We start from the raw sequence: 13,585 nt of genomic DNA, 5'->3' as shown, positions 1-13,585 counted from the left end.
TGTCCATCCGTCCGTCCCGCCTCGAATCCAGCCAGCCACCCTCGCATCCGTCTGTCCTCGCACCCGTCCGTCCAGCCCTGAACCTCTCCACCTGTCCGTGCGTCCGTCCATCCACTTCAGCCTGTCCCTCCAATCCTGAATCCGTCTGTCCATCCTGCAGTCCGTCCATCTGTCCCCGTGTCCGTCCGTCCGACCGGCCCTGACTCCATCCATCTGCCCCCCCAGCCCTTGAACCCATCCAGCCAGCCGTCCGTCCGTCCGTCCATCCCTGAATCCCTCTGTCCATGTGTCCGTCCATCCGTCCCTCATCTGTCCGTCCATCCATCATCCATCCACGAACCCATCGTCCATCCGTCCTTCCATCCGTCATCCATCCATGAACCCATCGTCCATCCGTCCGTCCGTCCTTCCATCCATGAACCCATCATCCGTCCGTCCATCCATCATCCGTCTGTCCATCCGTCCTTCCATCCGTCATCCATCCATGAACCCATCGTCCATCCGTCCGTCCGTCCTTCCATCCATGAACCCATCATCCGTCCGTCCATCCATCATCCGTCTGTCCATCCGTCCTTCCGTCATCCACCCATGAACCCATCGTCCATCTGTCCTTCCGTCCGCGCATCCATCCACCATCCGTCCGTCCGTCCTTCCGTCCGCCCATCCACCCATCATCCATCCGTCCTTCCACCCATGAACCCATCGTCCATCTGTCCTTCCGTCCGCCCATCCACCCATCAGCCGTCCGTCCGTCCTTCCATCCGCCCATCCACCCATCATCCATCCGTCCTTCCACCCATGAACCCATCGTCCATCTGTCCTTCCATCCGTCCTTCCAGCCATCATCCATCCGTCCGTCCTTCCGTCCGCCCATCCACCCATCATCCATCCGTCCTTCCACCCATGAACCCATCGTCCGTCCGTCCTTCCATCCGTCCTTCCATCCACCATCCGTCCGTCCGTCCATCCATGAACCCATCGTCCGTCCGTCCTTCCATCCACGCGTCCCTCCATCACCGTCCATCCTCCATCTCTTCCCCCCTTTATCCGTCGTCTGTCCGTCGTCCGTCAGTCCGTCCGTCCGTCTGTCCGTCCCCCTCTCCTCCCCCCCTGCTCCCCTCGACCGCTGCCGCCCCTCCCCCCAGGGGGGTCAAGTGGGGCTCAGGGGACCCCGGCGTCCAGGGGACGCCCCACCCCCCCCGGCACCGGGGGTCTGGGGGACACCTGTGGGTGCCGGCGGGGACCCAGGGGTCCGGGGGGACACCCAGGGGTCCGGGGGACACCCGTGGGTGCCGGGGGGGGACCTGGGGGTCCGGGGGGGGGGAACCCAGGGGTCCGGGGGACACCGAGGGGTCCAGGGGACACCCATGGGTGCCGGGGGGGACCCAGGGGTTGGGGGGGACCCCCAGGGGTCCAGGGGACACCCGTGGGTGCCGGGGGGGGACCCAGGGGTCGGAGGGGGACCCAGGGGTCCAGGGGACACCCGTGGGTGCCGGGGGGACCCGGGGGTCCGGGCTCGGCGGAGCCCCGTGTGATGCTGGGGGGGTGGGGGGAGGGGAGGGTCCTCGCACGAGGCCCCGGGCGGCAGCGGGCGTGCGACGGCCTTGCACGCGGGGGTGACAGCGGGACGCGGGGGTCCCCTCCCTGCCTGTCCGTCTGTCTGTCCGTCGGGGCGGGGCCAAGGGCTTGCAGTGGGCGAGGGCGGGGCAAGGGGCGGGGCTCGCACGGGGCCCCGGGGCACACGCGCGTGCGCAGAGCAGGCGGGAGCGTGTGCCGCAGGGCGGGGGACACGCGTGTGCGGGCGTGTGAGGGGCAGGGCCGCGTGCGAGGGGGCGGGGGGGCGCGGGCGCGCGGGGGCGTGCGAGGGGCGGCTGCGGTTGTGGGGCACGTGTGAGGCTGCGTGCGCACGGCCGTGTGCGTGTGCACGTGCGTGTGCACATGTGTGTGTGTGCAGGCGTGCGAGCAGCTGCTGCTCGTGTGCAAACACTTGTGCATGCGTGTGGGCAGCCGTGCACGCATGGGCATGTGCGTGCACGTGTGCATGTGCAGGCGTGTGAGCAGCTGCTGCTCGTGTGCATGCGCTTGTGCATGCGTGTGAGCAGCCGTGTGTGTGTGTGTGCACGTGTGGGTGTGCAGGCGTGTGAGCAGCTGCTGCTCATGTGCACGCACTTGTGCATGCGTGTGAGCAGCCGTGTGTGTGCACGTGTGCGTGTGCAGGCGTGCGAGCAGCTGTTGCTCGTGTGCACACACTTGTGCATGCGTGTGAGCAGCCGTGTGTGTGCACGTGTGCGTGTGCAGGCGTGTGAGCAGCTGTTGCTCGTGTGCGCGCACTTGTGCATGCGTGTGAGCAGCCGTGTGCGCGTGACCGTGTGCGCGTGGGTGTGGCCACGTGCCGTCCTGTGTGCACAAGCGTGTGCGTGAGCCTGCGTGTGTGTGAGCAGCCGTTTTGCACGTGTGTGTGCGGGTACAGCCGTGTGCGTGTGCACGTGCGTGCAGCTGAGCGCGTTCCCGTGCGCGCAAGCGTGTGCGGCTCTTTGCACGTCTGCGCGCCCGCGTGAGCGGGTGTGAGCACACGCGTGTGCCCCGGCTCCCCCCGTGCGCGCGAGGGGGTTCACGGCCGCCACGGGGGGGTGGGGGCTGGCCGCGGGGGGGTGGGCGTGCCCCGGGCGGGCGTGCGAGGCCGTGTCGCACGCGCGCGTGCCCGGGGCGCCCCCGCGGAGGAGCACCCACCTGTGCCGGGCTCACACTCCTCCAGGTCCTCGTCGTCGCTCGGGCACTCGGCCGAGGCCACCAGCAGGTCGTCCGTGTTCTGGGGGGCGGGGGGTCACCCGGGCGCCGGGGCCCCCCTGCCCCTCCCCCACATGGGGGGACCCCCGGCACCCCCCAGCCCCGGGGACCCCCAGGACCCCCCAGCCCCTGGGGGATGCCTGACATCCCCCAGCCCCGGGGACCCCCAGGACCCCCAGTGCCCGGGGACCCCCAGCACCCCCCAGCCCCCGGGGACCCCTGACACCCCCAGCCCCTGGGGACACCCAGCACCCCCCAGCCCCTGGGGGACCCCTGACACCCCCAGCCCCTGGGGGACCCCTGACATCCCTCAGCCCCTGGGGACCCCCAGCACCCCCCAGCCCCTGGGGGACCCCTGACATCCCCCAACCCCTGGGGGACCCCTGACACCCCCAGCACCCTGGGACCCCCGACACCCCCATCCCCCTGGGACCCCCAGGCCCCCCCCGAAGGGCCCCCCCGTCCCCCCCGTACCTGCGCGACGGTATCGCGGAGGGTGGGCGACCGCCCGCGGCGGGTGGTGGTGGTGGCCATGGTGGTGGTGGTCTCCATGATGGTGGTGGCCATGTCGGGAGGGGCGGGCGTGGCGCCGGGCGGGGCGGGGGGCGGGGGGGGCTCGCCCACCAGCCGCAGGTCCCCCTCCAGCCGCACCCGCGGGTGCCCCTCGGCCGCCAGCGCCAGCAGCTTCAGCCCGTTGTAGTAGAGCCCCGAGAGCTGCCCCTGGAAGGGGCGGCCGCGGTCCCGGCCCCCCACCCGCACGGCCGCCTGGCTGTTGAAGATGGTCAGCTGGCGGCCTGGGGGGACAGAGCGTGTCGCGCGCGCGGGCGGGGCACGGGCGCGGCGCGCGCGGCGCACGAGGGCTGCACGGCGCCGCACGAGGAGCAGCCGTGCGCCCCCGCCGCCCCCCCCGCCATGCCTCTCTCCCCTCCTCCCATCTCCCCTCCCCCCCCCGGGCGGGGGCAGTTAAAGGGACCCCAACGCCCTCCCGGCCCCTTTAACCCTCTGAGCTGCGCCGGGGGCTCAGTTTGGGCTCAATTCAGCCGCTTTTGGTTCATTTGGGGCTGGGGGGCGGGGGGAGGGGCCCTGCCCGAGCGGGGCCGGGGCGTGCGAGGGCGTGCGAGGGCGTGCGAGGGCGGGGGGGCGGCTGGTGCACGGCCGGCTCCTGTGCACGCACGGCCCTCGTGCACACACGGCCCTCGTGCACGCACGGCACTCGTACACACACGGCCCTCGTGCACGCACGACACTCATGCACACACGGCCCTCGTGCACGCACGGCACTCGTACACGCACAGCCCTCGTGCACGCACGGCCCTCGTGCAAACACGGCCCTCGTGCACGCACGGCACTCATGCACGCATGGCCCTCGTGCACACACGGCACTCGTACACACACGACACTTGTGCACATGGCCCTCGTGCACACACGGCCCCCGTGCACACACGACACGTGCGCACGTGGCCCTCACGCACACACGACACTCGTGCACACACGGCCCCCGTGCACACACAGCACTCGTGCACACACGGCCCTCGTGCACACACGACACTCGTGCACACACGGCCCTCGTGCACACACAGCACTCGTGCACACACGGCCCTCGTGCACACACGACACTCATGCACACACGGCCCTCGTGCACACGTGGTCCTCATGCACACACGACACTCATGCACGCATGGCCCTCGTGCACACACAGCACTCGTGCATGCGTGGCCCTCGTGCACACACAACACTCGTGCACACACGGCCCTCGTGCACGCATGGCACTCATGCACGCATGGCCCTCGTGCACACACGACACTCGTGCACATGGCCCTCGTGCACACACGGCCCTCGTGCACACACGACACTCGTGCACATGGCCCTCGTGCACGCATGGCCCTCGTGCACACACGGCCCTCGTGCACACACGACACTCGTGCACATGGCCCTCGTGCACACACGGCCCTCGTGCACGCACGGCCCTCGTGCACACACAACACTCATGCACGCATGGCCCTCGTGCACACACGGCCCTCGTGCACACACAACACTCATGCACGCATGGCCCTCGTGCACACACGGCCCTCGTGCACACACACACTCATGCACGCATGGCCCTCGTGCACACACGGCCCTCGTGCAGCCACGGCCCCTCACACGCTTGCCACACTCGCGCGCTCACGGCCCCCGTGCACGCCCCGACCCCGCCCCGCCGGCGTCGCTCGTCACCGGGCCAATTAGTGTGGCTAATTAGTGCGGTTATTATGCGGGTTTTAGCTGGTTTATGCTGGTTTAGGGCGGGGGCGGCAGCACTCCAGGGTTAAAGCGCGGTTTAGGGGGCGGTTAGGTGCGTTAGCGTCCCTTTAACCAGGCGGTTAACGAGGGTTAACGAGGGTTAACGAGGGCTAAGGGGGGTGCAGAGGCCCCGCCCGGACGCCTGGGTCCCGGACAACGAGGTCCTCGGTACGGGCCCGGACGCCGGGGTCCCCAAATCTTGGGTGCTCAAACACCCGGGTCCCCGGATCTGTGGGTGCTCGGACGCCGGGGTCCCCAAATCTTGGGTGCTCGGACGCCCGGGTCCCCGGATCTGTGGGTGCTCACACGGGGGACCCCAGATCTCTGGGTGCTCCACACGCGGGTCCCCAGATCTGTGGGTGCTCACATGGGGGTCCCCAGATCTGTGGGTGCTCACATGGGGGGTCCCCAGATCTCTGGGAGCTCCACACGGGGGTCCCCAGATCTGTGGGTGCTCACACGGGGGTCCCCAGATCTGTGGGTGCTCACATGGGGGTCCCCAGATCTCTGGGAGCTCCACACGGGGGTCCCCAGATCTGCGGGTGCTCACATGGGGGTCCCCAGATCTCTGGGAGCTCCACACGGGGGTCCGCAGATCTGCGGGTGCTCACATGGGGGTCCCCAGATCTCTGGGAGCTCCACACGGGGGTCCCCAGATCTGTGGGTGCTCACACGGGGGTCCCCAGATCTGCGGGTGCTCACATGGGGGTCCCCAGATCTCTGGGAGCTCCACACGGGGGTCCCGGACGCCTGGGTCCGCCGGCGGGTGGTCCCGGGCGTGGGGCGGGGCGGGGCGGGGGGGTGCTCGTTAGGGCGGCGCTGACGAGTTACCTTTGTCGAGCAGCCACTCATCGACCACCCGCCCCAGGCGGTAGGGGATGCGCTGCCGCGCCAGCGCCAGCCGCTCGCTGTCCCCGCTGCCTTCGGAGGGAGGAGAAGAGGGTTACGGCGCGCGGCACCGCGGCGCGGCACGGCCGGCGGCACCGGGGCCGGCGGGGGGGCTGGCGGTGGCACCGGCGGTGGCATCAGCACGGCGCGGCTGTTGGCGGGGCCGGTGGCAGCACCGTGGTGGGACCGCAGCGTCACCGCCGGCGTCACCGGCAGCACCGCGGTGGGACCGTGGCGTCGCCATTGGCGTCACCGGCAGCACCGTGGTGTGGCCACGGCGTCACCATTTGCATCACCGGCAGCACCGTGGTGGGTCCGCGGCGTCACCGCCGGCGTCACTGTGGGTGTCACCGTGGTGGGACCGTCGGTGGCACCGCGGCACGACCAGGGCGTCACCATTGGCATCACCAGCAGCGTCGCCGCGGTGGGACCACGGCGTCACCGTTGTCGGCACCGCGGTGCGACCGTGACCTCACCTGGCATCGCCATCGCGTCGCCGTGATGTCACCACCGGCGTCACAGTCGGTGGCACGGCCACCGAGTCACCATTGGCGTCACCACGACATGACCATGGTGTCACCGCTGAAGTCACCAGGCTGTGGCCGTGATGTCACCAGCGGCGTCACAGCCGGGGCGTGGCCGGGGCGTGGCCGTGTTCAGGGGGTTTATGCGGCGTTTAGGGGGGCGTTAGGGGGCGGGGGGGAGGGGCGGCGCAGGGGCGGGCGGGGCCGCCCGGGCGCCTGGGTCCCCTCGTGGCCGCGGTCGCGCCACGCTGCCCTTCGTTAGCGCCCTCGTTAGGGGCTCGGTGCCCTTAATTAGGGGAGGGGTGGCTCGTTAGCACAGGGGAGGGGGCATCCAGCGCGCACAGAGGGTGTGGGGGGGCCGCAGGGGGCCTATAGGTGGTATGGGGGGTATAGGGGGCCGATAGGGTGCTGCAGGGGTCTGTAGGAGGCCTAAAGGGGGGTATAGGGGCTACGGGAGGCCTATAGGGAGGGCTATAGGGTGTCTGTGGGCACTATGGGGGGCCTGTAGGTGCTATGGGGTGCTATAGGGTGTCTCTAAGCGCTGTGGGGTCCCTATAGGGCACTATGGGGTGCTATAGGGTGTTTCTGGGTGCTATGAGGTGTCTGTAAGCCCTACAGGGTGCCTACAGGTGCTATGGGGTGTCTATAGATGCTATAGGGGTGCTATAGGGTGTCTCTAAGTGCTCTGGGGTGCCTATGGGTGCCATAGGGTCGCTATGGGGTGTCTGTAAGAGCTCCGGGGTGCCTACAGGTGCCATAGGGTGGCTCCAGGGTGCCTATGGGTGCCATAGGGTCGCTCTGGGGCGTCTCTAAGCACTCTGGCATGCCTGTGGGTGCTATAGGGTTGCTATAGGGTGTCTCTAAGCACTCCGGGGTGCCTATGGGTGCCATGGGGGTCTGCGGGTGCCTATGAGTGCCATAGGGGTCTGTGGGTGCCTATGGGTGCCACCGGGGTCTGTGGCGTGCCTATAGGTGCCATGGGGGTCTGTGGGTGCCTATGAGTGCCATAGGGGTCTGTGGGTGCCTATGGGTGCCACCGGGGTCTGTGGCGTGCCTATAGGTGCCATGGGGGTCTGCGGGTGCCTATGAGTGCCATAGGGGTCTGTGGCGTGCCTATAGGTGCCGTGGGGGTCTGTGGGTGCCTATGGGTGCCATGGGGGTCTGCGGGTGCCTATGAGTGCCATAGGGGTCTGTGGCGTGCCTATAGGTGCCACCGGGGTCTGTGGGTGCCTATGGGTGCCATGGGGGTCTGCAGGTGCCTGTGGGTGCCTATAGGTGCCATAGGGGTCTGCGAGTGCCTATGGGTGCCGTAGGGGTCTGCGGGTGCCTGCAGGTGCCTATAGGTGCCATAGGGATTTGTGGGTGCCTGCGGGTGCCTATGGATGCCATAGGGGTCTGCGGGTGCCATAGGGATCTGCGGGTGCCTGCGGGAGCCTATAGGTGCCGTAGGGGTCTGGGGGACACCTGCGGGTGCCGTAGGGGTCTGGGGGCGCCCGTGGCGCCGGGGGCCCGCGGGGGGGGTGGTACCTGGGGGGTAGCGCTCGTGCAGGGGCCCCCGTCCACCTGGAGGGTGGCGTTGCCGCCGCTGCGGGTGAAGCGGACGACGTGGAAGCGCCCGTCGCTGACGGCAGCGCCGCGCTCCTCCAGCGCGATGTCCTCGGTCCCCACGTTGAAGAGCACCCCCACGGCCCCCTGCGCCTGCGGGGGGCACCCGTGGGTCCCGGCCCCCGCCCCACGGACGGGGGGCCCCAGCTCCGCGCGCTAACGAGGGCAGCGGCTAACGGGGGGGGGTCCTGCCGCCCCCCCCTCAGACCCCTGGGACCCCCGGGGGGGGGGGATGGAGCCATCGGAGCGGCTCGGTGGGACCCCCCGGCCCCCCCATTTCCCCCCCTTATGATTTGCAGGAAGCCCCCCAGCTCCCCCATAGCCCCCCATAGCCCCCCATTTCCCCCCTTTATCATGTGGAGCTGCAGGAAGCCCCCCAGCCCCCAACCCCCCCCAGACAACCCCTCCAGCCCCCCCATAGCCCCCATACCTCCCCCAAGCCCCCCCAAACGCCCCCCCCCCGAGGACCCCCCATTTCTCCCCCTTATGATAAGGAGCTGCAGCAAGCCCCACCCCCCCCATACCCCCCCCCAATCCCCCAGAGGACCCCCCCCACCCCCCCAGCAGACCCCCCGCAGTCTCCCCTTACGATGTGGAGCTGCAGGAAGCCCCCAGCCCCCCCCAGCCCCCCCAGAGGACCCCCCCGGCCCCCCTTACGATGTGGAGCTGCAGGAAGCCCCCAGCCCCCCCCAGCCCCCCCAGAGGACGCCCCCGGCCCCCCCTTACGATGTGGAGCTGCAGGAAGCCCCCAGCCCCCCCCAGCCCCCCCAGAGGACGCCCCCGGCCCCCCTTACGATGTGGAGCTGCAGGAAGTCCCCCAGCCCCGCGGCGCTCTCCACCCGCAGCAGCACGGCGTCGCGCTGGTGGGTGCTGAAGCCCAGGGCCAGGCGGTCGGCGCGGGTGCTGGGCCGGTCGTTGGGGGGCCACGTGTAGGTGATCAGGGCCCCCCCCTTCCCGAAGATGTAGGTGGTGCCCGCTGCGGGGGGAGGGGGTCAGGGGGGCGCCCGCGCCTCGCGCCGGGCTCGGCCTCGCACGAGGGCTCGCCCTTGCACGGGGACTCGGCCTCGCACGAGGGCTCGGCCCACCCCCCGTGCCGGGCGCACACGCGTGCGCACACACGCGCACACACACATGCACACACGCGCGCACACACACATGCACACACGCACACCCCCCGGGCCGTGCACGCACACACGCGTGTGCGAGGGCGCAGGCGCACCACGGGGACGTGCGAAGACGGGGGGGGGGCACAGAGGCCCCCACACCCGTGGCAGCCCCCCCAAACCCAGCCCGGCCCCCCCAGACTCTGCCCAGCACCCCCACATCAACCGCAGCGGCGGGGGGGGGGGAGGAGGAGGAGGAGGAGGGGGAGGAGGAGGAAGGCCAGTCTAGGGGTCCCTGGGAGGAGGAAGAAGAGCAGGACGGGGCTTTGGGGTCCCCAGGAGCAGGAGGGGAGGAAGAGGAGGGTGAGGAGGAGGGGGCTGGGGTTTTGGGGTCCCCACGAGGAGGAGGAGGACAGGTCTGGGGGTCCCCAGGAGGAAGAGGAGGAGGAGGATGGAGACTTCGGGCCCCCACGAGCAGAAGATGAGGAAGAGGAGGAGGAGGAAGGCAGGTCTGGGGGTCCCCGCAAGCGGGAGGAGGAGGATGGGGGTTTTGGGGTTCCCATGAGCAGGAGGAAGAGGAGGAGGGGAGGAAGAGGAGCGGGCTGGGGGTTTGGGGTCCCTGTGAGCACAAAGGGAGGAGGAAGAGGAGCAGGAGGAAGGCAGGTCCTGGGGGTCCCCCCAAGCAGGAGAGGAGGAAGAAGAGGATGAGGAAGAGGAGGGAAGAGGAGGACGGGAGACCGGGGGTCCCCATGAGCAGGAGGGGAGGAAGAGGAGGGGAAAAGGAGAAGGAGGAAGGCTGGTCTTGGGGTCCCTGCGAGCAGGAGGATGAGGAAGGGAGGAAGAGGAGGAGGATGGGGGTTTTGGGGTCCCCACAAACAGGAGGGGAGGAAGAGGAGGATGGGGGTTTTGGGGTCCCCGTGAGCACAAGGGGAGGAAGAGGAGGGTGAGGAGGAAGGCTAGTCTGGGGGGTCCCCGTGAGAAGGAGGGGAGAAAGAGGAGGAAGAGGAGCAGGACGGGGGTTTTGGGGTCCCCATGAGCAGGAGGGGAGGAAGAAGAGGGTGAGGAAGAGCAGGATGGGGATTTGAGGTCCCTGGAAGCAGGAGGGGATGAAGAGGAGGAGGAGGAGAAGGGTTTTGGGGCCCCCGTGAGCACAAGAGGAGGGTGAGGAGGAGGAGGATGGGGGCTTCGGGTGCCCCAGGAGGCAGAAGGGAGGAAGAGGAAGGGGAGGGTGAGGAGGAGGAAGGCCTGGGGGTCCCCAGGAGGAGGAGGAAGGCCAGTCAGCGGTCCCCATGAGCAGGAGGAGGAGGAAGGCCAGTCTGGGGGTCCCCAGGAGGAAGAGGAGGGTTTTGGAGTCCCAGGAGGGGAGGAAGAGGAGCAGGACGGGGGTTTTGGGGTCCCCAGGAGCAGGAGGAGGAGGAGGAGGAGGAGGAAGGCTGGTCTGGGGGTCCCCAGGAGAAGGAGGAGGAGGAAGAGGAGGAGGACGAAGGCCAGCCCAGGTCCCCGAGACAGACAAGGAGGAGGAGGAGGAGGAAGGCCGGCCTGGGTCCCCAGGGCAGATGAGGAGGAGGAGGAGGAGGAGGAAGGCTGGTCTGGGGGTCCCCACGAGGAGGAGGAGGAGGAGGAGGAGGAGGAGGAAGGCTGGTCTGGGGGTCCCCAGGAGAAGGAGGAGGAGGAAGAGGAGGATGAAGGCCAGCCCAGGTCCCCGAGACAGACAAGGAGGAGGAGGAGGAGGAGGAAGGCCAGCCTGGGTCCCCAAGGCAGATGAGGAGGAGGAGGAGGAGGAGGAGGAAGGCTGGTCTGGGGGTCCCCACCAGCAGGATGAAGAAGAGGAGGAGAAGGAAGAGGAGGAGGAGGAGGAGGAGGAAGGCTGGTCTGGGGGTCCCCAGGAGGAGGAGGAGGAGGAAGGCTGGTCTCAGGGTTCCCAGGAGGAGGAGGAGGAGGAGGAAGGCTGGTCTGGGGGTCCCCAGCAGGAGGAGGAGGAGGAGGAGGAGGAGGAGGAGGAGGAGGAGGAGGAAGGCTGGTCTCAGGGTCCCCAGGAGGAGGAGGAGGAGGAGGAAGGCTGGTCTGGGGGTCCCCAGCAGGAGGAGGAGGAGGAGGAGGAGGAGGAGGAGGAAGGCTGGTCTGGGGGTCCCCAGCAGGAGGAGGAGGAGGAGGAAGGCTGGTCTGGGGGTCCCCAGCAGGAGGAGGAGGAGGAGGAGGAAGGCTGGTCTGGGGGTCCCCAGCAGAGGAGGAGGAGGAGGAGCTCACCGTGGGCGCCGCGGGTGAGGAAGGGCGTGCGGTTGATGGCGATGGGGACGGTGCCGTGGCGGCTGTGGAAGTGGTGGACGTGGTGGGTGGTGGAGAGGCTGGAGGAGACCCTGGCCGGGCGCCCGGGGGCCGCCAGCACCCCCAGCGCCAGCAGCGCCAGCCCCAGCGCCCCGGGGCCCCCCCGGCCCCCCATCGGCCCCTCAGCGCCCCCCCGCCATCCGCCGGGCACCCCCAAAGTGGGGGGGCACCCCGGGAGGGGCAGCTGGGGTGGGGTGGGGGTGGGACCCCGGGATGAGCCGCCCCGGGGGGGGGGGGAGCCCCCAAATGGGGGGGGACAGTGAAGGGAGGGGGGGTGCGCCCCAAAATGGGGGGGCAGTGAAGGGAGGGGGGGGGTGCGCCCCAAAATGGGGGGGGGACAGTGAAAGGAGGGGGTTCCTGCCCCAAAATGGGGGGGGGACAGTGAAAGGAGAGGGGCTGCACCCCAAAATGGGGGGGGGGCAGTGAAGGGAGGGGGTTCCTGCCCCAAAACGGGGGGAACAGCAAAGGGAGGAGGGGTGCACCCCAAAATGGGGGGAGCAGCGAAGGGAGAGGGGCTGCACCCCAAAATGGGCTACGGGGAGGACTGAGCCCCAAAATGGGGTCTAGGGGGGGACTGCACCCCAAAATGTGGTTGGGGGGGTGTTTGTGGCCCTGGGGGGACTGCACCCCAAAATGTGGCCCTGTGTGGGGGGGTTGTGCCCCAAAATGTGGCTTGAGAGGGGATTGCACCCCAAAATGTGGGCCGGGGGGGGGGGATTGCACCCTAAAATGGGGCTCGAGGGGGGAGATGTGCCCCAAAATGGGGTCTGGGGGGGTACTGCACCCCCAAAAGTGGTCGAGGGGGGTGGAGCCCCAAAATGTGGTTTGAAGGGGGGGAGCTGTGCCCCAAACTAGGGTCTAGGGGGGTGTTGCACCCCAAAATGTGGTTGGGGGGGGGTCTGCCCCAAAATGGGGCCCAGGGGGAGGTGAAACAAGGAAGAGGGGGGAAGGAGGGGGAGATGCACCCCAAAATGGGGCTGGGGGGGGGATGGAGCCCCGAAATGCAGCTGGAGGGGTTGCAAGCCCCAAATTGGGCTGGGGGGCCTCAAGTCACCCCAAAAATGGAGCTGGGGGGGGCAGCCCCAAATCACCCCAACCTCAAGCTGAGGGAGCCCCAAATCCCCTCAAAACTGGGCCCTGGGTCACCCCACAAGGGCTGGGGGGTCCCCGAATACCCCCCGGTGGGGCTAAAGGACCCCAAAATCCACCCACAGGGCTGGGGGGGGGGGGCAGGTCACCCCAAAAATGGGGCTTGGGGAGGCCCCGAGTTACCCCAGAACCCCCTAAAATGGGGCTGGGGGTGTCCAAATCACCCCAAAATGGGCTGGGGGAGGCCCCGAGTTACCCCAAATCCCCCCAAAATGGGGCTGGGGGGGGCCAAATCCCCCCAAAATGGGGCTGGGGGAGGCCCTGAGTTACCCCAAATCCCCCCAAAATGGGGCTGGGGGGGCCCAAATCACCCCAAAATGGGGCTGGGGGGGGATCGCCCAAATCTCCCCCTAGAACAGGGCTGGGGGGGCCCAAATGTCCCCCAAAACGGCGCTGGGGGGGCAGCCCCCCCCTAGAAAAGCGGGCGCTCCCTGGACGCCCCCAAAGGGCCTGGGGGGTCCCGACCCCCCCTGGGGAGGAGGGCCGGGGGGTGCCGAGCGCCCCCCCCGCGGGGGGTCTGGATCCCCCCCCGGGGCTCAGAGCATGCGGGGGGGGGGCGAGGGGGGCCCCGGGGCGGGGGGGGCCAGGGCGGGGGGGGGCGCGGGGGGGCTCAGAGGGGGTCGAGCATGGTCCGGGGGAGCTGGGGGGGGAGCTGGGGGGGGGATGGAGGATGTGGGCCCGGGGGAGGGGGAGGAGGAGGAGGATGGGGCCGGAGGATGCGGGATGTGGGGCGGAGGAGGGGGAGATGGAGGACGGGGGGCTGTGGGGCCGGGGATGGAGGTGTGGGGCGGGGGATGAAGGTGTGGGGCGGGGGATGAGGATGTGGGGCAGGGGATGAGGATGTGGGGCGGGGGATGGATGCTGTGGGGCGGGGGATGAAGGTGTGGGGCAGGGGATGAAGGTGTGGGGCGGGGGATGGATGCT

General features: G+C 69.4%; 1 protein-coding gene across 1 annotated transcript in view; it reads right to left on the bottom strand.

Annotated features, from left to right (window-relative positions):
- Positions 1–11,731, bottom strand: part of LOC142074489 (neurexin-2-beta-like) — a 15,649-nt gene extending 3,918 nt beyond the window's left edge. The window contains 7 exon segments of the mRNA XM_075135139.1: positions 2,731–2,809; positions 3,262–3,581; positions 5,899–5,988; positions 8,007–8,033; positions 8,036–8,177; positions 8,879–9,060; positions 11,435–11,731. Coding sequence (XP_074991240.1) covers positions 2,731–2,809; positions 3,262–3,581; positions 5,899–5,988; positions 8,007–8,033; positions 8,036–8,177; positions 8,879–9,060; positions 11,435–11,627 — 1,033 coding nt within the window. The 5' untranslated portion in view covers positions 11,628–11,731.
- Positions 11,732–13,585: the final 1,854 nt, after the last annotated feature.

The sequence above is a fragment of the Calonectris borealis genome, chromosome 37 (genome assembly GCF_964195595.1).
Source record: "Calonectris borealis chromosome 37, bCalBor7.hap1.2, whole genome shotgun sequence".
NCBI classification, from domain to species: domain Eukaryota; kingdom Metazoa; phylum Chordata; class Aves; order Procellariiformes; family Procellariidae; genus Calonectris; species Calonectris borealis.
The sequence above is the reverse complement of the archived record's forward strand: the minus strand, read 5'-3'. Positions and strand labels throughout refer to the sequence as shown.